Source organism: Xenopus tropicalis, chromosome 4 (genome assembly GCF_000004195.4).
Source record: "Xenopus tropicalis strain Nigerian chromosome 4, UCB_Xtro_10.0, whole genome shotgun sequence".
Lineage (NCBI taxonomy): Eukaryota > Metazoa > Chordata > Amphibia > Anura > Pipidae > Xenopus > Xenopus tropicalis.
The window spans coordinates 13,311,043-13,336,762 of NC_030680.2; the positions used below are offsets into that span (position 1 = coordinate 13,311,043).

The 25,720-nt window shown below is 42.1% G+C and overlaps 1 protein-coding gene across 5 annotated transcripts in view; it reads right to left on the reverse strand.

The window, feature by feature from the left end:
* Nucleotides 1-25,720, reverse strand: part of dgkz (diacylglycerol kinase, zeta) — a 100,583-nt gene that overhangs the window by 14,888 nt on the left and 59,975 nt on the right. For 3 of the 5 annotated variants that reach the window (XM_004913382.3, XM_004913383.4, XM_002934096.5), the window contains exons 2-22: nucleotides 19,403-19,502; nucleotides 17,104-17,193; nucleotides 15,745-15,822; nucleotides 12,861-12,917; nucleotides 11,440-11,508; nucleotides 10,654-10,725; nucleotides 10,002-10,118; nucleotides 9,849-9,920; nucleotides 9,631-9,726; nucleotides 9,085-9,167; nucleotides 8,369-8,429; nucleotides 8,073-8,186; nucleotides 7,695-7,835; nucleotides 7,233-7,311; nucleotides 6,734-6,789; nucleotides 5,578-5,640; nucleotides 4,682-4,755; nucleotides 3,209-3,320; nucleotides 2,627-2,826; nucleotides 1,856-1,956; nucleotides 836-915 (exon numbers count right to left, since the gene is read on the reverse strand). In XM_004913382.3, coding sequence (XP_004913439.2) covers nucleotides 836-915; nucleotides 1,856-1,956; nucleotides 2,627-2,826; nucleotides 3,209-3,320; nucleotides 4,682-4,755; nucleotides 5,578-5,640; nucleotides 6,734-6,789; nucleotides 7,233-7,311; nucleotides 7,695-7,835; nucleotides 8,073-8,186; nucleotides 8,369-8,429; nucleotides 9,085-9,167; nucleotides 9,631-9,726; nucleotides 9,849-9,920; nucleotides 10,002-10,118; nucleotides 10,654-10,725; nucleotides 11,440-11,508; nucleotides 12,861-12,917; nucleotides 15,745-15,822; nucleotides 17,104-17,193; nucleotides 19,403-19,502 — 1,915 coding nt within the window. Of the gene's footprint in view, nucleotides 1-835; nucleotides 916-1,855; nucleotides 1,957-2,626; nucleotides 2,827-3,208; nucleotides 3,321-4,681; nucleotides 4,756-5,577; nucleotides 5,641-6,733; nucleotides 6,790-7,232; nucleotides 7,312-7,694; nucleotides 7,836-8,072; nucleotides 8,187-8,368; nucleotides 8,430-9,084; nucleotides 9,168-9,630; nucleotides 9,727-9,848; nucleotides 9,921-10,001; nucleotides 10,119-10,653; nucleotides 10,726-11,439; nucleotides 11,509-12,860; nucleotides 12,918-15,744; nucleotides 15,823-17,103; nucleotides 17,194-19,402; nucleotides 19,503-24,133; nucleotides 24,717-25,720 lie in introns of all 5 variants that reach the window. The other 2 variants (XM_004913381.4, XM_004913380.4) reach the window with 1 other exon arrangement.

Below are 25,720 nucleotides of genomic sequence, written 5' to 3' on the forward strand. Positions count from 1 at the left end.
TAATGAGCATTACAAAGATACAGACCACATAGTGGCCATGAATAATAGAAACAAAAAAGGGAAAGTTGTGCTCAACCACTAAATATTAAACCATTGGGGGGGGGGGGGTGCAATAAGGTTGTGACCACAAAATACCTATAGACAACAACAAAAGCCCCTCTGCACTCCCCCATTATCAGTATATATAGGGCATTAAGCCATTCTGTGCATTAAGCTACCAAGCAATGCCCTCCCCTTTAAGCAAAACAGGGATTGTTTGTCCATATATTGCAATATATTTCATGTATATTGAGGCAGTACATTCTTAATGTGTCGGATAAAAGTGAGTGTAGGACTGGCCAGAGGGCATGACTGATGGAGCTTGAAGTATATTGCAATATATGAACAAACAATCCCTGTTTTGGTAAAGGGGAGGGCATTGCTGGTAGCTTAATGCACAGAATGGCTTAATGTCCTATATATACTGATAATGGGGGAGTGCAGAGGGGCTCTTGTAGTTGTCCATGAATAATAGAAGGCCTTCAGTCAGGCCTTTTAGGCAAGTGTCATAGAAAGCAACAGCCTAAAAGGGTGAAGTACACTTGGGGTGGTCCCAGGAGGAATTGTCATTTCTGAAGACTGTTTACTTTTATTATGCTGTCCCTTGGTGCAAAGCAAAGAGAGCTGAGAGCTTCATGGCTCGATAATTGCTCTCTATGTAAATATTTTACCAATGAGATGACTGTGTTGTACAGACAATGCAAGTGGGCTCATGTGTGAGGGAGAAGCGCAGTTGTGTGTGTGGGCAGGCAGGTGGGTACGCCATGTTTGTGTACTGAATACATTGCGTTCTTACCTCCTGCAGCCGCTCGATGTGTGTGCGACAAGTCTCCAGGTCACTGTCTCCGGGGACCACAATAACTCCCAGCGGGAGAGCTGAAATTGCAGGAAAAAAAGAAGAATAAAAAAAGACTGAATGAAACTGGGAGGGACAACTGGGTGCAATTAGGAGAGGGGGAAAAACAAGAGCACGGATAAAGAAGGCATAAATAGGGCAGAGCTGAATGAAACAAGATGCAAAAGGAGAAAGAAGAAAAAGCCATTTTCGAGAAAATGTTTTTTTTTTAAACAAATGGAAAAAAATGTATTGTGACTGCTATATTGTCCATATACTTTATATTGTTGGGGTGCACTGAACCCAGGATTCAGCAGGATTTGGATTTGGCTAAAACCCTGGTCGAGCCTAATCTGAATCCTTAATATCACATGACTTTGCTATGGGTTACTGGCACTGATTGGTTACTGGCCAGGTGCAAATTTGCCCAGTGTTTATAAATGAGCCCCAAGGGGTTACAAGCGCCCTTGCAGGTCACTATTCCTTAAGGCTGCATCATTATGCACTTCTTGTGTGTACAACAATGGTGGAATTCTGGGAAAATACAAACCCATACTTGAAATTGCACTTTGTCACTGTGCTTGTGTTTGTCAATAACCCCTATAATTTCTAATTCTGTGTTGAGCTTTAGTTCTCCTTAAATACTTGCACAGGCACTTTTCTTATTACACACACTGGCCCCACTCTATACCGGTGACATTTGAGTTCAGCAAAAACTGGGTCCTGATTGGATGTTAACTTTGCAGCACAATCAGTCGGACTACTGTACCTATTGGCCTGTGTATGGAGACCTTAAGGCTATGGCAATAAACAACGGCAAAAAATGCAATATCTTACTTGGGTCACTTGTCCCAACAGCAGCCAATCCTGTGCCATGGAATTTAGTTACCCATGGACCAGTCTAGCCTCAAATCTAATAGCACTAAATAGTTAAAAAAAAAAAAAAAAAAAAAAAAGAAAGAAAATAGTATATTTACTCACAGGCCTCTCTCAGCTTCTCCTTATCATAGTGCAGTGCTTCATAGTCGTGCATGGATATGCGGTTAACACGTAGACGCAGTCTGTCTGGCACTGGCTGCTGACTGAACATAAAAGGAAGCTTTGAATACTCCATGTTGTTGGCAAGGAAGGAAAAAGGTACTATTAATGGGAAAAACTGATCTGGGCCAGGGTTAAATGGGTCATTCACCTTTAAATTAACTTTTAGTTAATTGATCTTTGTTTTTTTGGTTTTGAATTATTTAGCTTTTTGTTCAGCAGCTCTCCAGTTTGGAATTTCAGCAGCTATCTGGTTGCTAGGGTCCAATTTAACCTAGCAACCAGGCAGCGGTTTGAAAGAGACAAATATGAATAGCAGAGGGTCTAAAGAGTAAGATAAGTAATACAAATAACAATAACAATTACATTGTAGCCTCACAGAGCAATAGTTCTTTGACTGCCGGGGTCAGTGACCCCCCCGTTTGAAAACTGGAAAGAGTCAGAAAAGTAAGGCAAATAATGCAAAACTATAAAATAAAAAATGAAGATCAATTGAAAAGTTTTTAAGAACAGGACATTTTACAATGTCTATGAAGATTTTCATTCATCCAGGTCATGGTATATCTAGTATAAATAAATCTAAAGCAACTGGACTTGTTTGGTATTCATTGAAGATGTTTCACTACTCATCCGAGCACTACTCATCCGTAAGTTAAAATGAAGGCCAACCACCCCTTTATGGGCACAGTATCAATGTCCAATGCTGGTACTTACTCGTTGAGCAGTGGGACGGATGTGCGCCTCTTGGTTTTCTGCACAAGGTTGGCCTGGTTCCGCAGGCTGATTTTTATGACCGATGGCCCCAGCTTGCAGGGCTCACCATCTACCTGCATGGGAATGGACTTGGAGGTGGTAAGCAGAACCTCTCGGCACTGGTGCAAACGCTCCCCGTGACCTCCGACCTGCAGAGCAGCCTGGAGAAACAAGTCAAATGGTCAGAGGCAGCACAAATAAGGGATACAATCTACAGCACTGCAAGAACAGAGAGCTAGAAGAGAGAGGAGCAGGATAGAATACATGGGCAGAGTACAAGCAAGGTACACTGGGAAATGTGCTGCAGGGGCTGACAGAGAATAACACACAGGACGACAGGGGGGCTTCTTAGACCTACCACAGGCAGAAGCCTGCTCAGCACATATATAGGTTTTTTTATCCTTCCACATGGGGGTGGGTGAGGTTTTGGGGTTCACAGATATTTTTCTGCACACAGAGCCATCCCAACCAAGGAAACATGAACACCAGCACATATAAAGCAAACAGACACACAGACAACAGACAAATGTGCGCACTAAGTACCAGGGATGCCATGGTAAAACCAATCACTTCAATGCATCCATCATCGTGCCGCTGAGGTTCAAAATCATGGTGCTCCCCTGGATTTCCCCATGGCATCGTGCCAGCACAGTACCTAGTGGGAACCAAGGCAAGGTCACCTGCCACAATCCCAGCAGTCACAGCGTCACTAGCAAACTACAACCCAGCACTCAATGCTATAATACAGTTTAGTCACATTCTGAGGGGGGGCGGCCATAAATCAAGGCCTTATCTCCAGTTATTTAGCTATTGGAAATGGCTGAAAAAGCCACCCTGGTGGTCGGCCAAACTGGATTATAATGGGGGGGGGGGGGGGCTAATCATTTGGTCCTAACTTGACATAATTCCAAATCTGCCTAACCAATGTTTGGACAGGGCTGGTTATGGCCCTAAACAATGGCCAACAAGCTGCCGACTCGGTGGAGTTGCCAAGTGTCAGGTCCATCTTAACAAAAAGAGTACAACCTGCTGCCCTCTAACTATTGCTCAACACAAGTGTTCAGTAAGATCTGGAAGGGCAAATGTTGTTGGACACAACTTTAAGGTCCATTTAGCACTCTTACAGGGGTTGTTCACCTTTAAATTAACTCTTAGTATGTTGTAGAGTAGAGATCCCTAGCCAGTGGCTCGTGAGCAACCTGTTGCTCCCAGTGGAGACAAGTTTTGGAAGCCCAGAGATGCAGTTTTACTTCAACCAGAGCCTCTTGCAGGCCAGCAGTCTACAAGGGGCTACCAAATAGCCAATCACAGCCCTTATTAGGCTCACAGGCAGGTCCGGACTGGCAATCTGTGGATTCTGACAAATGCCTGTAAGATGCCATAGACAGTCCCTATTTATCGTGCTGTTTAGGACTCTGTATACTTCAAAGCCAGGGCCTATTTTAAATGCCAGTCCAAGCCTGCTCACAAGTAAAAAAAAAAACATTAGGGATGCCTTTTGTAGAGAGTGCTATTCTGAAACAATCTGCAGTTGGTCTTCATTTTCTATTATTTACGGTTTTGAATTATTTAGCTTTTTATTCAGCAACTCTCCAGTTGAAAATCTTAGCAGCTACATGGCTGCGAGGGTCTAAATGACCCTATCAACCAGTCAGTGGTTTGAATGAGAAACTGGAATATGAACAGGAGAGGCCTAAATAAAAAAGATAAGTAATAAAAACTAACTAATAAAATTGCAGGCTCAAAAATCAATAGTTTTTTTTTTTGACTGCTGTGGTCAATGACCCCCTTTTGAAAGCTGGAAAAGGTAAGCAAATAATTTAAAAATGATAAAAAAAAAAATGAAGACCAACTTGAAAAGTAGCCTAGAACTGGCCATTCTATAACGTACTAAAACTTAACTTATAGGTGAACCACCCCTTTTAAGGTATAAGCCAACCCATCTCCCATAAAATGGTCTATGATTTGGACACTAAAACTAATCTGTCTTTTAGGTTTAACCCTTCTGGCACTTACCGAGGGATGTTAAGAAAGACTAAACACTGTAGTTTGAGGTCCTGGATTTTAGCAGTCAGGTCCACACCATCACACTGTGAGGGGAGGGAAAGAAAATGTGGTCAGTTATTAGGCAACAAAGGAATGTATTTTGTTCAAATTAACTGGAATACTTAGCATGGAGCAACAAATAGAATTCATGCATAGATTGATATCTTAAGCTTTCCTTTACACCTAGACTTAAGCAGCTGGCATCCCAGTGAGAGCCCCCTAGCTGCCTTAAGCAGGACCCATTTGACTTTGCAATTTAGCTACACACATTAATAGGCCAAAGCAGCTAACAGTCTGATCTTTCAGCACTAGCCAGTAGTATCGGATCCATGTAGTTCATTAAAGTGACAACCATTTACAATGATCATGTGGAAACTATAATTCACCGAATAGATTTACCAGTATGTTGGACTGATACGGATGTCTGCCCACATATAGCCAGATTTATAAATATCAATGATGTCTAGTGACTATGTTATCGTTTGATACTACTCCAGTGTCTGGAAATACTATCAGAGCCATAAGGTGTTAAATGAGGATCCAAACTTCTTTGTCCTAAAGTGGATGCTGCTGCTCCACAGAATGACACAGTTCTGTTGGCAGAAGGGTAGTCAGAGAACTCACAAATGAACATGTAACTGGCGAAGTGTGAAGACACACTGAGCTACTGGTAGCAGCTACTTTTTCATGGCTATTAAACACCAGAAAATACCCTGCCATAGACTGAGATCGTTCTCTGATAAAACACACACAGAGACAATTATCAGTAAATGATCAGCATTGTCTATTTTAGTAGCCGTGACAAGTAGCTACTGAAGCAACTGAATTAAATAAAAAGAAGACATAAATGTTGTCCTGATACTCACCACTACCCGGATGTGTTTAGCCAGGTCCCTGGAGCTGCCAGTGAAGAAGTCTGAAACCGCTGTCTGTACAAAGAGAAAGAAAATAAGAATAATGAGTGTGATGTGTGTGTTACAGAAAGGAAAAGCACAGTACGTCCGATGCCAATGGGAGGGAAGAAGCAACCAAGAATAGGCCAATGACAGTAGCAAAACAACAGGGCATATACATATACATTTTAGTGAGGCATGTGTATTAGAGAGCATTGAGTGTATAATCATAATGGGGCTCATTTATAAACACTGGGCAGATTTGTACATGGGCAGCAACCCATAGCAACCAATCAGTGATTACGATTTGCCAGCCAGCTGCAGGTATAACAATAAAAGCAGATTAGTTGCCATGGGTTACTGCCCAGGTGCAAATTTGCACTGTGTTTATAACAGACCCCCAATATACTTTGGAGTAGATGCTCAAAGAGAGGGCAGGGAACAACACCTATTCATATCTGCAGTTAAGAAGGCCAGACATGTACAAACACCAAATGTATCCGACCCACTGACACACTGGGCAAAGGTAGGTATACAGTATGGCAGTGCATGCATGGTATGGCCACATTTCTATTATTCCAGACCCAACTCAGAACAGCAGGAAGCAAAGAGGAGCTGTGACTCCATGTCTGCCAATGTAAGGTTAAGGACCCACGGAGCGGTTCAGTCGCCCCCGATAGATCTCTGCTATTGCGGGTGACTAAGCGCTCTGAAATGGCTTTACACCGGCAACAATAGAAGTCGCCAGCGGAGAGCCCTTTGCAATTGCTTCTGTATTCCGAAGTTGCACAAAGTCTCCCCCTGCAGGCAACTTTGTGTAACTTTGGAAAACTGAAGAGATGCGAAGGCCTTTCCACCGGTGACTCCTATTGTTGCCAGTGGAAAGCCATTTCGGAGTAGTTAGTCAGCCCTGACAGCAGAGATCTATCACGGGTCCATGGCCTAATGCTAGATTAAACAATCAAAGTGTCCAATCAGTGAATCAATATTAGACTGGCTCATCCAACCACAATACATTACATGTATAACAAGCGAGTTGAAATGCAGAGGTAAGGGTATGGGAATGCTTTCAGTGCTACAGCTATGATTAAGCAACAGTAAGGATACAGTCAGCTGAATCAACACTCACCCCCGCATAGAACATCTTGTTACGGAAGCGGCTGTTAAATTTCTCAGGATTTGCCTCTGAGGGTGGGAAAGGATCAAACATACAGCATAGATTATCAGCTGACCAGATAAGCAACCCTGTAGCCCCCTCACTACATACATCACAACATTGCACAGGGCCCACAGCTCAATAACTGCTTCATATCACAGGTTTTTTTGTGAAAAGGAAAAAAAAAAAAGGTGCTGATTTGTCCCATATCTGTATGAGTCAGCATTCTCTGAAAATATATTTGGTGCCAATGGGAAAAGGCAAAGGTTCCCACACTTGCCTAGCTACTGTTCTCTAAGTGGGAAACAATATGTGGCAGCTTCCAGTAATGAACATTTCAAGCTGGCACCCAGAGATTGCACCCATAGCTGGCACCTATCAGAAGCTGAACTAAAAAGAAAAAAAACGCACAATGGTAACAGTGAGCCTTGCATTTGCTTGTACACAATAACACAGGAAGAGCGCTATGTACCTCGGGACTCATGAAATTCCAGTGTGACGTGGGCATCAAACCCCAGGCTGAAGTAGTTATTAAATACGTCCAATGGCAGCTGTAAGGCAAAGAGCACCGTTTAAGTGAAAAAATCATGTTCAACTCAGTTGAAGATAAGACATTTAGGCAATTCCTAAAATAACAATTCCAACTGTTATAGCAATGTGTTTTGCAGCAGGGAGCAGCTGTTGCTGATGCACCTACAGATAAAATTTCATTTTGGACAGGTCAACTATGATCCAACAGGATAGAAGGATGTTTTGTAGCATCCTTAAGATACCATACATGATCCAAATGTTCGACCAGTGCCACTTTTTAACCAAAATACCACATAAGCCCCCTGAAGCTGATGCATTACAGACAGACTTAGAATGTCACAAACAGCCACTGATCTCCAGGAAAGTATATTAAGTTCCCAAATCACTGCCTTAAAACACTCACCTTATCCGTGGCGCCATCCCCCTTATCATCTTCCCAAGCTTCAGGGTTCCTCTCCACTACCAGGTTCCACCGGTCCAGCTGGACAACGATCCCTTCCTCCACATGGCTTAAGATCTTAGAGAGCGGCTCATCTGTGTAGCCCTGAAAATAAAGGAACAAATTTGAGATTAAATCAGGTTAATGACAAAATATAGGGTTATTTATAAGTAAAGGTAGACTTGTGTGGTGGGTCATGTAGGGAAATTCATTTTTGGGAGCTCGGAACATTCCATGGAATACCACTGTGTAAGCCATAAAAATGTGCAGCCGTAGAATTTAGATGTTTCTTGGAAGCGTAGAAGTTACTAGATAAAAGTATTTGGGAAGGAAGTTACTTACCCCACCCCAGTTGAGTGTTCTGGCAAGGTCATTTCCTGTCCCTAGAGGTAGGATGGCAACAGGTGGAGGAGGAAAAAGGCGCAGTTGGTCCAAGGCGGAAAGGATCCATCCAACCTATGGGAAGAAAGGACCATGACAAATGTAGAAACATGAGTCAATATAAAAAATCTGAAGAAGTAACAGAGAAAATAAGAGCCGAAAGAGCAATTAGAGCACAGTGGAACATAGATAGGTAAGGGGGATTTGTAAAGCAATAAAGGACAGTACAAGCAGAAACAAAAATATTCGGCACTCACAGTGCCGTCTCCACCACAGGCCAAGATGCGCAGAGAAGGGACCTTCCGATACATTTCTAACCTGCCAAGAGAACAAAAGAAAAGAGCAGGATGAGAACACAGGAAATCAGCCATGTTTCTTCTCCATTTTTTTCAGAATTCTAGAGTAACTGCCAGTGCCTCCATCAAGTACAAAATGCGACAGTAGATACCAGAAGACAATGTTTATACACTGCATTGTCATTAAAGGGGAACTATGGCTTCCAAAGCAAAATTATATTTACTTTCCAAACAGCTTAAATTGTGTTTGGGTGGTTTTCCCCTTTAAACTCTCGTGCTGCTGACTGATATTCATACAGATCTATTAAGGCAAAACTGTTAATATCTAAGTAAATGGCATAAGTTACATCAATAATTTTTTGGGTTTAGACCCCATTTAAGTTCTCAGAGCATCTCTGCAAACACTGAGGTTAGGTTAAAAATGTTCACACTGGCAGCAAAAATGCACCTTCTATAAAAACTCCTCCACTTCTTATTTTTTACACCATTCCTCGATCCTAAGCAATCCCTGCCTGGCAGAATCACAAGCACATTTTCCCTTTCAAATAGATGGGAAGCCACTGTGGCAGTAATGGGTGTAGTGACTGTGAAAGTCTATTCTCTGCATGTTCCATGAGCCCTAATACCTTCTATATTATGTCACTTGGCTTTGTCAAGGCATGCACTTTTATACTTACGCTTCCTTAGGACCACCTTGGCTCAAATCAAACACTTGACGAGGGTTAAGATACCACATGAAGGACTGAAGGATCTTGACTCCCTGTGTGCCAGATCAAAATAAAAGGCACAGTCACACTACAATAGATATTTTTTGAACACATTTCCTTTTTTAAAAATACATTGCCATGTTTGTGTGTCTTTTTTTTTTTGCCATTTCTAAATCTGCAGGGTGGAAGGTTTAACCCAAGATACATAAAGGTAGCAGAGCAGGATGGGGTCTATATGTGGAACTGTAAGGGAGAGTAAATATGCACAAATAATGCACAAACCCACAGAAAGGGAGAGAAGAAAAACATAGAAAGAAGGGCAAAGAGAGAAGAGATGTGGAGTAGGGAATGGGAAGGAGAAAAAAAATGCACGCTTTTGTGTTTTGAATGGGTAAAACAGAGAGGAACAGGACAGACAAGTGAAGGGTAAAGGGAAGTGTGAATTATAGCCTACTACTTCCTCAAGGGGGAAGAGGATGAAAAAAGCAGATGGGAGTGCAGAGAGCGGCCACTCACTTGATTTCCACCACTCTTGGGATTTACAAAGACAAGCACAGGCTTCATCAGGGGACACGGTGCCGGTCTGATTATAAACGGCCGCTGCCTGGGTTCCTAAGGGAAAGTAACAATCCACAGTAAGCTTCCTTTTTACAGAACATCCTACCATTACTGCCCCATCACTAATTCCACTACACCATAATTAATGATGTATAATACGGGGCCTTCCAAATCACCTCAGATGCTTTCTTGCTGAGTTTCCTCTTAAACGACGGCCTCTTTTTCTTCTTACTGGACTTGAGGGAACTCTGCAAAGAAATAAGAGCCATGTAAACAGCAATGGAAACAAATATTCAGAGCTGGGCTACTGAGAAAAGCACTCAGCCTACCTGTGGCCGACGCACACGAATTATCCACGTGGGGGGCACAATGACAGCAGCGTGAACCCCTAAAGAGCAGGGTTCTTCTATATGGTGAAACATGAAGCATGATACTTTGCTGTGATACTAAAAGCAAGAGGGGAAGAAGGGAAAACAAAAGTAGGGTTTTAGACTATTTACATTTGCATAGGACAAACTCTAAAATAAAAAAAAAAAAAAAACGAAGGAGAGAAAAAAAGAAAGTGAACGAAGGAGAGAAAAAGAAAGAAAGAATCAGAGAATGAGAGAAAAAGAAAGAAAGAGAATGAAGGAAAGATGATAGATAGATAGATAGATAGATAGATAGATGATAGAGAAAAAAAGAAAGAATGAGAATGAAGGAGAGAAAAAGAGAATGAGAGAAAGAGAGAAAAAGAAAGAATCCGAGAAAGAGAGAAAAAGAATGAGAGAAAGAAATAAAGAGAACAAAGGAAAGAAAGATAGATAGATAGAGATCAAAGGAGAGAAAAAGAAAGAATGAGAGAAAGAGAGAAAAAGAAAGAATGAGAGAAAGAGAATGAAGGAAAGATAGATAGAGATCAAAGGAGAGAAAGAAAGAGAACGAAGGAGAGAAAAAGAAAGAATGAGAGAAAGAAATAAAGAATTCCGAGGTCCAACTCACAGCCTGTTTGCACCACGAGCAGCTGATTGCAACAATCTCTTTGCTGTGAAAGGCAAATTTTTGCTGGAACCCCTAAAACAAGAAAATAGGCCAACTGTTACAGCCAATGTGAGACTAAGCCCTCTAGGGCCCACCGACGGACCTTATATTCTGGGCCCACCGACGGACCTTATATTCTGGGCCCACCGACGGACTTTATATTCAGGGCCCACCGACGGACCTTATATTCAGGGCCCACCGACGGACCTTATATTCAGGGCCCACCGATGGACCTTATATTCAGGGCCCACCGACGGACCTTATATTCAGGGCCCACCGATGGACCTTATATTCAGGGCCCACCGACGGACCTTATATTCAGGGCCCACCGACGGACTTTATATTCAGGGCCCACCGACGGACCTTATATTCAGGGCCCACCGACGGACCTTATATTCAGGGCCCACCGACGGACCTTATATTCAGGGCCCACCGAAGGACCTTATATTCAGGGCCCACTGAAGGACCTTATATTCAGGGCCCACCGACGGACTTTATATTCAGGGCCCACCGACGGACCTTATATTCAGGGCCCACTCGCAAAAGTGCAAAAGGTTATAGGTATTACTGTATATAGGCCTATAATGGAAGCAAGAATGGGTTGCTAGGTACTGGTCCTTGGCTGCGGCCCACTAGGTTCCTGTGTATGTTCTAGTTATTATATAGTCCCGCCCCCCCCCGTACAATCCCAAAGCGGGGTATATAAAAGCTCATGGGTTACACACTGCAAAGAAGCTCATCTCTCACCTTCCCGCACTGTCGACATTTTCCCGCTTGTCGCCGTCGGTGAACCCAATGATGCCGAACAATTACAGGCTGTCATGGAAGCAGAAAAAGGGAACGTAACGTAGCTAATAATGAGATGCTGGGAAGAAGTGATGCCAGCTACGGCCTGTGCTAAACAGCTGGTCTAACAATCGCACCCCTATTTGTTTCTAGGAAGTCACATGGAAACCACATGCAAATCTCTCTATGATTATACTGCTACCCCCCCCCCCCCCCGTCAGCTGAATTAGATTACCAACCAGCTATCTGCACATTATATACACAGAGGAATACATTATTTATGCACATTTTCTAATTGTATCTACCTTTTGGCACGCTGTGCCATTAAAAGCACAAAGCAAATACACTCTTGGACCTATGCTAAAACTGATACAGAAAAAACTAATGGGTTTGAGGAAGGTCTAAAGGTGAACGGATCTTCTCTTGATATCCCTACCTACGAGCGGGCGATATTGGGCGAATTTCGGCTAATTCAGTCGTTTGGCCCTGGGGCCAAACGATCGAATTATAACGACGGTAATGGGCGCAGTCGGTTCAGGGACCGCATCAATGAGCCGATGCGTCTCGTTGAGACTACATTTTTTAACCTGCCCGATCAATAACTGGCCGATTTCAGGCCAAATATCAGTTGGACAAGCCTGTCTTCGCTGCCCCTACACGGGCCGATAAGCTGCCGAATTGGTCTAAGGGACTGATATCGGCAGCTAGAATTGGCCATGTATGGCCACCTTTCAAGGAATAGCAAAATCAAAAAATGAAAGTGGCTTAAACCATTCAAGCACAGGATACATAGTAGATAACAGATAAGCTCTGTAAAATCCCATTGTATAATACAGAGCTTACCTGTTATCTTCTGTGTAACCTGTACCTTTTTTTTCTTTTTCAACTTTGAATGGCTGCCCCTGTGACTAGGCAGCAGCTTATTACTGTTATACTGTTGCCCAGCATGCTTTAGAAACACTACTAAAGTTCACAGTAATAAGCTGCTGCCTAGCCACGGGGGCAGCCATTCAAAGTTGAAAAAGAAATAAAAGGCACAGGTTACACAGAAGATAACAGGTAAGCTCTGTATTATACAGTGGGATTTTACAGAGCTTATCGGTTATCTACTATGTATCCTGTGCTTGAATTGCTTCCCCATGGCTCCACAGTAGCTTGTTTATATAATGTATAAGCAAACGTACCAGTTTTAACAGCGTAGGGCAGCAGTACATTATATTTTGATTACTAAAAAGACTTTCATTTTTTTAATGTTACTGTTCCTTTAAGATCCTGCTAGATCCACAGTATCTCCAAGCATTCTCTGGTTAAGCAGGTTGTTCTAGTTGCAAAACAGCCACCATTGCTGAACTGAATTTGGGGACAGATAGAAAGACACTCACCTCCCGAATATTGCGAGACCCAGATTCTCTAAATGAGGGTTTACACCGGAAGTTTATCTGCAGATTGAAAAATAATATAATGTTTCAGAATCATGAATCAATAAATTGGATTAATACAAATAACAGGGCACCGCCACATAGGGGAACTCGTGTGCACTCTTGCAAGTCACGCAGCAGCGGCACCATTTCTATTTTCGGGCACAGGCCGGCCATTTTGCTTCCTGCGAGTGAGGCATTCTCTATTGCCCAATTAAAAGGAAATCTATGTTTCAGCCTTTGAGAGTTAATCAAGCAATCACTGCCTCCCACCTGGATATGGCTTTGAAAGTATCTGAAACGTTGCTGCATGAATACATTAATCTGTACATGACAGAACAAAACTGGTACGCTGGCATTATACATGTAAATATGCCTTTTCCATTCTCAGCAACAAACAGATGTGCAGAAATATGGCTTTATATAGGTGCAGGCCCAGACTGGCAATCTGTGGGTACTGGGAATGCCAGAGGGGCTGCTGTAAGATGCCACAGACAGTCACTATTTATTGGGCTGGGGGGGCTGTTTGTGCCTCTGGGTACTGGGAATGCCAGGGGGACTGTAAGATGCCACAGACAATCACTATTTATTAGGCTGGGGGGGCTGTTTGTGCCTCTGGGTACTGGGAATGCCAGGGGGGCTGTAAGATGCCACAGACAGTCACTATTTATTAGGCTGGGGGGGCTGTTTGTGCCTCTGGGTACTGGGAATGCCAGGGGGGCTGTAAGGTGCCACAGACAGTCACTATTTATTGGGCTGGGGGGGCTGTTTGTGCCTCTGGGTACTGGGAATGCCAGGGGGGCTGTAAGATGCCACAGACAGTCACTATTTATTGGGCTGGGGGGGCTGTTTGTGCCTCTGGGTACTGGGAATGCCAGGGGGGCTGTAAGGTGCCACAGACAGTCACTATTTATTAGGCTGGGGGGGCTGTTTGTGCCTCTGGGTACTGGGAATGCCAGGGGGGCTGTAAGGTGCCACAGACAGTCACTATTTATTGGGCTGGGGGGGGCTGTTTGTGCCTCTGGGTACTGGGAATGCCAGGGGGGCTGTAAGGTGCCACAGACACTCACTATTTATTGGGCTGGGGGGGCTGTTTGAGCCTCTGTGTACTTTAAATGCCAGGGCCTATTTTGGATCCAGACCTGTATAGGTGTGCAGGTGTTATTCTACCCTAAAGTTGGCCATACACGGGCTGATTGTAGCTGCCGATATTGGTCCCTTAGACCGATTCAGCAGCTTATTGGCCCATGTAGGGGCACAAACGACAGGCCTGCCCGACATCTGGCCTGAAATCGGGCAGGTTAAAAAAATGTAGTCGGATCGGGGACTACCATATTCGGTCCCCGAACCGACAGCACCTATTACCGGCGTTCTAATTTGATAATTTGGCCCCAGGGCCAAACGTCCGAAATTCACCCGTTATCATCCACCCGTAAGTAGGGATATCAGGAGACGATCCGCTCACTTGGCGACCTCGCCAAGTGAGTGGATCTTAACGTTCAATCATTATAATTAAAGCATTTTAGGCGACTAAGCAGACACACTGGGAGGTGCCAATATAATAGGCAACCCCCTTGTGAATTAAATTCCAGGGCTGGTACAGCAGTCTGATAAAAAGACTACTGGCAGGGGGATGTTCCTACCTCATTTTGGCTTTATTTCCCAGAGATCCCCCCACACCTAGACACAACTTCTCATGCAAAGTATAGTAAAATATATGCACTGGCTAAAGGTCCCCATACACGGGCCGATTATAGCTGCCGATATGGGTCCCTTGGCAGAACCGAGGGGCCTGGCCGACCGATCTGGCCTAAAAATCCAGTCGGATCGGGGACCGCATCGGCTCGTTGATGTGGTCCCCGAACCGACTGCCCCATTGCCGCGTGCAGAATTCGATGGTTTGGCCCCAGGGCCAAATGATCGAATTCGCCTACATGCCTCCCCGATATCGCCACCCATAGGTGGGGATATCGGGTGAAGATCCGCTCGCTTGGCGACATCGCCAAGCGGGCGGATCTACCCGTGTATGGCCAGCTTTAGAGATAAAAAAAAACAAAAAAAACTTAGGGCTAGGTTTATCAAAATACGAGATCAGAGCTCACCTTCTATTCATTCCTAAGGGACTTTTGAAAGCTTACTTATCAATGGGTTAAAGTTAGAGTTTACCATATGAATACACTTCAAAAAAATCCCATAGGAATGAACAGAAAGTGGCTGATTTTTTTTTGTGGTGAGCTCTAATTTACATTTTGATAAATCTGCCCCTTAGTGTTTTAATTTACTGGGGGTTTCCCTAACATATAACCCCTGAGAATTAGGCTTTCTGTGTCCTATAAATGATTAGTCTGGCCTTAGGTTGGTTGTAGGGTAAAGTTAGTATTATGAAGTAGCATTTTGGAAAGCATTTGGTCTCTTTACACTATGAATATAAGAATGTTGGCTCTTATATTTCCTAGGGGCGAAACAGTACGAAACGTGTAAGGCTTTATAGCATTTATGTGTATATGCCAATAAAACTACTCTGATTTTACTTTATACCTGAGCTTTATATCTACTTTTTTGGAGTTCCGGAGTGTCTGCCTACTTCACTATCTTGGTTCCTATTGGCTGAAGGGGAAAGGTTAGTATTATGTAGTAGCATTTTGGAAGGCATTTGGTCTATTTACACTATGAATGTAAGAATGTCGGCTCTTATATTTCCTTGGGGCAGCTTTATGCGTATTGGTCCTTTAATAGAAAACAAAAAAAAACTAATGGGAGCATAAAGATGATGGAGCAGTAGAGAATAACCAGACATTTGAAAGCCTTGTTAGGTAATTAGTTCCCCTGCACCGGCTTCTTTTCCCACCTTTTCCAGCTGCTCGATGCACGGCGTATGCACCACAATCTTACAAGCTGCGCACTTTCTTCGCGAAGCTGACTTTTGCTATTAAAAGCAAGAGAGGGTTTTAGTACATGAGAGAGAGGATTAATGCAATTACAGAAAGAGAGACAATGAATAGCAGTTTAAACCCATTAAGTGCCTGCTGCTGGCCCTCCTCCCATTCATTGTGTTACCGTGTACAGGATGTAAGCTACAGTCACAAGGCAATAAGCCACAAACTAGACCATTAATATGCCAGGGCTCCATGTAAAAAAAGATATAATATTATATATATATAGACAGATAGATATATATCTATATAGATATATATCTATATCAGATAGATATATATGTATATCTTGTTTGAGCTTGATAAAGGGCACTTTGCTTGCCCGAAACATTGCTGGATATATTACTTTTATGAACTTAATACACTATTTTGCATTTTTGTAACCTTTGCGTGCCGCTTATATTATATATATATATATATATATATATATATATATATATATATATGTGTGTGTGTGTGTGTGTGTAACAAATATGTAAAAAATGCTGATATATATATATATATATATATATATATATATATATATAAATAGTTTTTGAATTATGCGGACTATGTGACTAGGTATTCCCTGCATTAGATGTATGTAAAACAAGTACATGTAGCCTGCGCACCCCTATCAGCCCTGCCCTTTAAACAGCACAATAAGTGGGGCATGTTGTATTAAAATTCCTACAGTCAGCCGCTTCCAATGAGGCTCTGGAAAGCTTTCCATATACAATGGAGAACAGCATACTGTTTTAAAGAGAAGGTTGCAATGTTATGCCTATGGCAGTACTAAAGGCACTGCTACATAGCAGAGCTAAGGCACAATACTGTTTATTGTTTAGATTCTTTAGAAAGCCACTTAGAGATACATTTCATCTCAAAACAACTTTCCAGAACAATGTTCCATGGCTGCTTTACATTTTGTGTATCCAGTGACCTGCAGTAGCATGTATGCCTTCAGGCACAAAGCAGCATATTGGCATTGTGAAACGGCAGAAGCCATTCATGCAATGCACACAGCTGGCTATAAATAGCAGGCCATCGCTTCAGCAATTGTTTGCCTATGAACAAACCTCCCCAATCAAAACCCAAGATAGAGCTATCATGTAATTGACTAGGGTTCTTACGCATCAAAACAGTCATGTCATTCTCTCATGTGCCCACAAGAGGGAGCCAAAAATGAACTTGCTTGCAACATGTACTTAGATGTGTTCGCTTGTCTGTGAATCCCTACAGTAGGTGTATGGATTGTCTTGGGATCAGGATACTAAAAATAGGGATTCACTTACCTTGGAAGTGCAGTTTTGTTCTCCCAAGTAGCAAAAATCTCCAGATACATTTGTTTCAAACCAAAGGTGATCCCCGTACACTGCGGCGTCCTAAAAGGATTGTGAGAAGGGAGTTTAATTAAAAAGGACATTACTACTGGATTAAAAATCAGTATACGTTTTATATGAAACATAAGAGCAACTAGTGTGGCAGTTTCCACTCTTATTTAAGGGGATCTCTGCCCAAAAACCCACATTCATTACAAATTGTCAGTTGATCTAATGTTATTATGTTATATGTCAATGTAATTGCTCTTCGAAGCAGTATCTGTAGCTGTTTTTCTATTCTACACCTCTAGCTGGGACTCCAGAAACAATGTAGCAGAAGCCAGCTGAGCAGACTTAGAAGGCAGACTTCTGCTACAGAGTCAGAACCAGAGGACCGGTTATCCAGAACTCTCAAGAACTGGGTTTTTTTTGTAGAAGGGGTCTTCTGTAATTTGGATCTCCATACCTTAAGTCTGCTAAAAAAAATTAAAAAAAAATCTAAACATTAAATAAATCCAATAGGACTTCCAATAAGAATTAATTATATCTTAATTGGGATCAAGTACAGGTACTGTTTTATTATTACAGAGAAAAGGGAATCATTTAACCATTTAATAAACCCAATAGGGCTGTTCTGCCCCCAATAAGGGGTAATTATATCTTAGTTGGGATCAAGTACAGGTACTGTTTTATTATTACAGAGAAAAGGGAATCATTTAACCATTAAATAAACCCAATAGGGCTGTTCTGCCCCAATAAGGGGTAATTATATCTTAGTTGGGATCAAGTACAGGTACTGTTTTATTATTACAGAGAAAAGGGAATTATTTAACCATTAAATAAACCCAATAGGGCTGTTCTGCCCCAATAAGGGGTAATTATATCTTAGTTGGGATCAAGTACAGGTAATGTTTTATTATTACAGAGAAAAAGGGAATCATTTAACCATTAAATAAACCCAATAGGGCTGTTCTGCCCCCAATAAGGGGTAATTATATCTTAGTTGGGATCAAGTACAGGTACTGTTTTATTATTACAGAGAAAAGGGAATCATTTAACCATTAAATAAACCCAATAGGGCTGTTCTGCCCCAATAAGGGGTAATTATATCTTAGTTGGGATCAAGTACAGGTACTGTTTTATTATTACAGAGAAAAGGGAATCATTTAACCATTTAATAAACCCAATAGGGCTGTTCTGCCCCCAATAAGGGGTAATTATATCTTAGTTGGGATCAAGTACAGGTACTGTTTTATTATTACAGAGAAAAGGGAATCATTTAACCATTAAATAAACCCAATAGGGCTGTTCTGCCCCCAATAAGGGGTAATTATATCTTAGTTGGGATCAAGTACAGGTAATGTTTTATTATTACAGAGAAAAAGGGAATCATTTAACCATTAAATAAACCCAATAGGGCTGTTCTGCCCCCAGTAAGGGGTAATTATATCTTAGTTGGGATCAAGTACAGGTACTGTTTTATTATTACAGAGAAAAGGGAATCATTTAACCATTAAATAAACCCAATAGGACTGTTCTGTCCCCAATAAGGGGTAATTATATCTTAGTTGGGATCAAGTACAAGGTACTGTTTTATTATTACAGAGAAAAGGGAATCATTTAACTATTAAATAAACCCAATAGGACTGTTCTGTCCCCAATAAGGGGTAATTATATCTTAGTTGGGATCAAGTACAAGGTACTGTTTTATTATTACAGAGAAAAGGGAATCATTTAACCATTAAATAAACCCAATAGGGCTGTTCTGCCCCCAGTAAGGGGTAATTATATCTTAGTTGGGATCAAGTACAGGTACTGTTTTATTATTACAGAGAAAAGGGTAGCAAAAAGTCTTGCCATAATTTGGAGCTTTCTGGATATTGGGTTTCCGGATAATGAATCATATCTTTCTATATATATTAATTTAGTGGACTAGGCCCTGACTGGGGGTGGTGGGGCTCAAAAGAGAGGATAGTTTGAATCCTGCTGGGTGGTAGCCAGATAGGAACACAAGCTAAGGGAAAGAATAATGGTGATGGTAATAATGATATTGACAATAAGTAGGGTGCAAGGAGGAAGCCTATTAACCTGTAAGGCATTTGTATATACAGCACAAAGACTTCCAAAGCTAATGAGGACAAGGGTCAGAACAGAGCCTTTTGCTACCCACTCTAATAAACATTATACACAGTAATGATTGACAATGTACAGTGAATACGGTGCCAAGGAAGATACATTGCCAAGAGACACCAACTGCACAATCAGTACTTACAGTCCAGTCCACAGTGTTGCGCACTTGGGTATCAGGCTCACTGGGCAGGACGCTGGGGGTAGCCACCAGGTGCTGGGCGCCGGACTTGGCAATGGCTTTTCTGCAAAGACACAAAGGCATAGGCTGAATGTTGAAACATGCAGAGCAATAAAGGGGAAGTAAACTCCAACCGACTTTTGCTCAATGGAAAAAAAAAAAAAAATATATATATATATATATATTTTTTTTTTTTTTTAAGCAACTTACCCGTACACATTAATTATACATTTTATAATCACCCATTTCCCCACTCCTTACATTATAGCCACAAAATGACATTATGACCTGTCCCCAACCCAAAGGCCAGTATTATTGACGGCAACCCTAACTGTGGACCCAAGGATAACCTTTAGGTTTATGAGTTAAAGTCCCCATACACGGGCCAATTGTAGCTGCCGGTATCGGTCCCTTGGACCAATTAGGCAGCTAATCGGCCCGTGTAGGGGCAGAAACGATGGCCATACCCGACCGATATCTGGCCTGAAATTGCCCAGATATCGATCGGGCAGTTTAAAAGATTCAGTCGGATCGGGGACCACATTGGCTCGTTGATGCGGTCCCCGAACTGACTGCCCCATTGCCACCAATATAATTTGCTCATTTGGCCCCAGGGCCAAAAGATCGAATTAGCCTACAAGCTCCCCGATATCGCTCACCCGTAGGTGGGGATATTGGGTGAAGATCCGTTCGTTTGGCAATCTCGCCAAGCGAGCGGATCTTATAGTGTATAGGGACCTTTAGGCTGCTGGAACACATCAATTACCTTTATATTTTTATCCATTTTTTTCTTTTTAGAACAATTCAGCCAAAAATAAAAGAAAAAAAAAAGAGACAACAGGATCTGCCTGTAACATCAGCACGTAGGATAGGGAAATCAATAGGAAGGGAATAGACTGTTGTAAAAAGATTCCTTTCTCTGAAATGTACCCAGAAGCAAGGAGAGAAATGTGAGCCTCGGTAAAGGTATTATGTAGAGATACGTGAGACGAGTAATCAGCCCTGGGCTGGGGGGGAGCGTTCAGGGATTCCATCCCCCATACTGGATATTACACAGGTGCCCAAGAAAAGATGCCAGGAGAGAAAGGCAGCCCCGGCCAAAATAAACTCAGCAGCCTTGGCTTTGTGCGTGCCACATACAGGGGGGCAAGGCCGGAGAATGGAAATATTCACTTTACTACATCATCCCAAAGGCCAAGAACAGCTACAGTACTGGCATTCAGCCCGGGGAGGTTCCTGGTATCACTGAGCTATGGATCTCATATTATGGTTACAACTGGGTTTTGTTTCCTTTGTTGGTATATAGTAATAGCACATACACCTGGGGCTGTCTGTACAGGTGTGGGGACCTGTTATCCAGAACACTCGGGACCTGGGGTTTTCTGGATAAGGGATCTTTCCATGATAGGATTGTATTGCTTCCAATAAGGGGTAATTATATCTTAGTTGTGATCAAGTACAGGTACTGTTTTATTATTACAGAGAAAAGGGAATCATTTAACCATTAAATAAACCCAATAGGGCTGTTCTGCCCCCAATAAGGGGTAATTATATCTTAGTTGGGATCAAGTACAGGTACTGTTTTATTATTACAGAGAAAAGGGAATCATTTAACCATTAAATAAACCCAATAGGGCTGTTCTGCCCCCAATAAGGGGTAATTATATCTTAGTTGGGATCAAGTACAGGTACTGTTTTATTATTACAGAGAAAAGGGAATCATTTAACCATTAAATAAACCCAATAGGGCTGTTCTGCCCCCAATAAGGGGTAATTATATCTTAGTTGGGATCAAGTACAAGTACTGTTTTATTATTACAGAGAAAAGGGAATCATTTAACCATTAAATAAACCCAATAGGGCTGTTCTGCCCCAATAAGGGGTAATTATATCTTAGTTGGGATCAAGTACAGGTACTGTTTTATTATTACAGAGAAAAGGGAATCATTTAACCATTAAATAAACCCAATAGGGCTGTTCTGCCCCCAATAAGGGGTAATTATATCGTAGTTGGGATCAAGTACAGGTACTGTTTTATTATTACAGAGAAAAGGGAATCATTTAACCATTAAATAAACCCAATACGGCTGTTCTGCCCCCAATAAGGGGTAATTATATCTTAGTTGGGATCAAGTACAGGTACTGTTTTATTATTACAGAGAAAAGGGAATCATTTAACCATTAAATAAACCCAATACGGCTGTTCTGCCCCCAATAAGGGGTAATTATATCTTAGTTGGGATCAAGTACAGGTACTGTTTTATTATTACAGAGAAAAGGGAATCATTTAACCATTAAATAAACCCAATAGGACCCATAGCCTGGCAATGGTTGCAACTTTGTTGCACTAAACAGTGTCAACGGAGAATGGTTTTATTTGGTCTCGACAGACACAGAGTGGTAAAAAGAGGAAACTATATTGTTATGCTCACTCCCCGGTACTAAAGGCTCCTTATTCAGCAGCAATTATTATTATTTTCACGCTGAAGATTCAAGAAGGAAGAGACAATGAAAAACAAACAGCTCTTTGTTCGTGAAGGAGAACTAAAGATTAACAAGGAAGTAGGGTAGAAACACTGCGCATTATGTTTGGGGTTTCTGGAACGTCCCAAAGTGACTACAGTCATTTAGCGGGAAAGATCTGTGCCCCTGAAATGCCCCCACAGGGTCTGGGGTGATGGCACTTACCTGTGTCTATATACAGTATATACACACACTATCACTGTCACTATATACAGTATATACACACACTATCACTGTCACTATATACAGTATATATACACACTATCACTGTCACTATATACAGTAGATATACACTATAACTGTCACTATATACAGTAGATATACACTATAACTGTCACTATATACAGTAGATATACACTATAACTGTCACTATATACAGTAGATATACACACTAGAACGGGCACTATATACAGTAGATATACACACTAGAACGGGCACTATATACAGTAGATATACACACTAGAACGGGCACTATATACAGTATATATACACACTAGAACGGGCACAATATACAGTATATATACACACTAGAACGGGCACAATATACAGTATATATACACACTAGAACGGGCACAATATACAGTATATATACACACTAGAACGGGCACAATATACAGTATATATACACACTAGAACGGGCACAATATACAGTATATATACACACTAGAACGGGCACAATATACAGTATATATACACACTAGAACGGGCACAATATACAGTATATATACACACTAGAACGGGCACAATATACAGTATATATACACACTAGAACGGGCACAATATACAGTATATATACACTAGAACGGGCACAATATACAGTATATATACACTATAACTCACTATATACAGTATATATACACTATAACTCACTATATACAGTATATATACACTAGAACGGGCACAATATACAGTATATATACACTATAACTCACTATATACAGTATATATACACTATAACTCACTATATACAGTATATATACACTAGAACGGGCACAATATACAGTATATATACACTAGAACGGGCACAATATACAGTATATATACACACTAGAACGGGCACAATATACAGTATATATACACACTAGAACGGGCACAATATACAGTATATATACACACTAGAACGGGCACAATATACAGTATATATACACTAGAACGGGCACAATATACAGTATATATACACTATAACTCACTATATACAGTATATATACACTAGAACGGGCACAATATACAGTATATATACACTAGAACGGGCACAATATACAGTATATATACACTATAACTCACTATATACAGTATATATACACTAGAACGGGCACAATATACAGTATATATATATATATATATATATATATACACACACACACACACACACACACTATAACGGGCACAATATACAGTATATATACACTATAGTTAGTTTATATTTAATATAATTAAAAGTTAATTATAGTTTAGTAATTAATTCCGTGTCACATTACAAGACAGTACAGTAACCAGTGCATCCTGCAGCAGAATTTAATAATCAGCCCTGGGGCATCAGCTTCTATGGCAGATGAACCTCACTTTCCTTGTTGATTTCCCACAACCCCTAAGCTCAGCTTCTCCCCAGCAGCCCAGAGCCCACTGAGCATGTGCAGTGCCACTGACACACAAAAGGACAGGCCTAACAAGATCCAAGATGGGGAGAACTTTAAAAACCTGGATCATTACAGTTATAGGGCTGCTGCACTTCTAGGCCGGTACAGTAACATCAGGATATACAGTGTCGAATGGGGTGCCAGGGGTTCCATTGGGGTTGCCACCTGGGCACCCCTCCTATAGTCACAAGGTCCTACTGTAACGCTAACCCCCCTCCCCTGCACACAGCGTTGTGATGCCCAGAAGGGCCCGGGCCCACCAGGTTTTTTCCTGGTGCCCCGCCAGCCCAGTCAGACCCCGAGGATATAAATCACAACATTTGGATCTTGATTCATTTTTTAGGCTTAAGTTGTCCTTTAGGAGTACCATTTCAAGTTTATGGTGTATCCTTGAGTATTTAACAAAAAGCAGATTATTTGCCATTAATTCATAACAAAGGCTATGATACAAATTACTGACTGCAACCTGCCCAGTAAGTACCTTAAACCTAACGCGTTATGCGCCCCATCAATCCGTTCTTTTCTTAGTACCTACAAGTTTTGATGATCAATGGAGCAAGGTTCTAGGTTTAAACCATTCCCGGAACTGGTCGCCCCTACATCCCTGGGGATGAGATTTTCCTGATCGACTCCTTCATCGGATGTGTCTATTAACTCTTCGTCCTCAGAACTTTCCCTTTTTTTCCCTGAATCTTTCTTTATAGGGATTAGGCTAGCCAGAAGCATAGATGGACCAATGAGTTGCTGGTCAATGGTGTGCAATCTCCCGCCACGCTTTTTCTGCACTGCAAAACGGGGACTTAGCCTTGGCGTGGTTGTACTTGATCTCCGGCGCCCATTTCTTTTGGCGATGCGTGATGGTGCCCCCAAACTAATAGGAACTGGTTGCACCGGATTGATAGAGGTTCGACGTTGCATGGCCAAGGAAGACGATGGCTGGCCCGCACTGGACCGACGGCGGGCTTTCCCCGTGGTGACAACCACACTGCACCGCCGCGGTGTTGGGGCAAGGCAAGGCTCCGCGGGGGCAGATGGACGTTTCCTGCGGAAATGTCTTTTAAAAAAAGTATCCATTGTGGGCTCAACAAGAGAGAGACAGCTTACGGCACTTCAGTAGGCTGTTGGTGCAGAAACCATGGTGTTAAAATGACAATTTTTGGTTCGGTAGCAGCATCCCCTAAATAATACACTTCCTGAAGCGAGCAGGAAATCAGCACCAAAAATAGACCAATATTCTGCAAGTTATTCAGCACTGGGGGGGGGGGAAAAAAAAAAAGAGAAATCCCAGCCCAAGCATAATTGTTCTATGGAGGAAACGTGCAATGGGGGTTAATATACTACAAAATAAGGGTTAAATACCTCCCTCCTCCCCCCTAAGTGTCAACAGTGGCACGGTGCCCTTTGATGTAGGTGTAGAAGTGGCGCGAGGGGCTGCCTTTGTTTTCTGTTTTAATTAGCATCTTTTCATCTGCTAATCAGCCCTGAATCCCCCACTGGCAGTTACGCAAGTTAGAGGGCGAATATGACGGGAGGCTGAGGGTGCCCGGTGAGCAAAGGGCATAGCACACAAGGGGGGGCACTGTCACCACAAGCAAGGTGGTAAAGGGCGGGTGTTAAACCAGTATTTGGAAATGTCCCAGCAGGGCAATGTTCTCTCTAATCTTTAAAGGCAAGTTTCCTTCATGGACTGCATAGAGACAGTTAGTGTGCAGGTACGGGCTACAGCCCTTGGAACATCACAATGACGTTGAACAACTCCATGCCTTGGGGTGTAGGCAAGGAATAACTGAGTCACTAATTACCTCACTTGCACTTAAAACTAAGAGCATGGTTAGGCCAGCATGGGGAGAGACTATGCCAACTCCAAACATTCCTCTTTATGTAATCAGCCTTTTATGTAATCATACTTAAGCACGTATGTACTGATATTACTATCTCTTTAGCAGGTTGGTAGCCCCTCTTGACGACCAAGGAACTGCGCATCAAGCTGGGTTGATCAGCTTTCAAGGCAAGGCCATAGAGTCAGATCAAAGCAACAACTAGAGGTCCATAGCTGCTTTAGTCCCTACTGTTATTGTCCCCTATAGGCCACCCCAGATCCCAAAAGCCTGGGTCCCAAAGG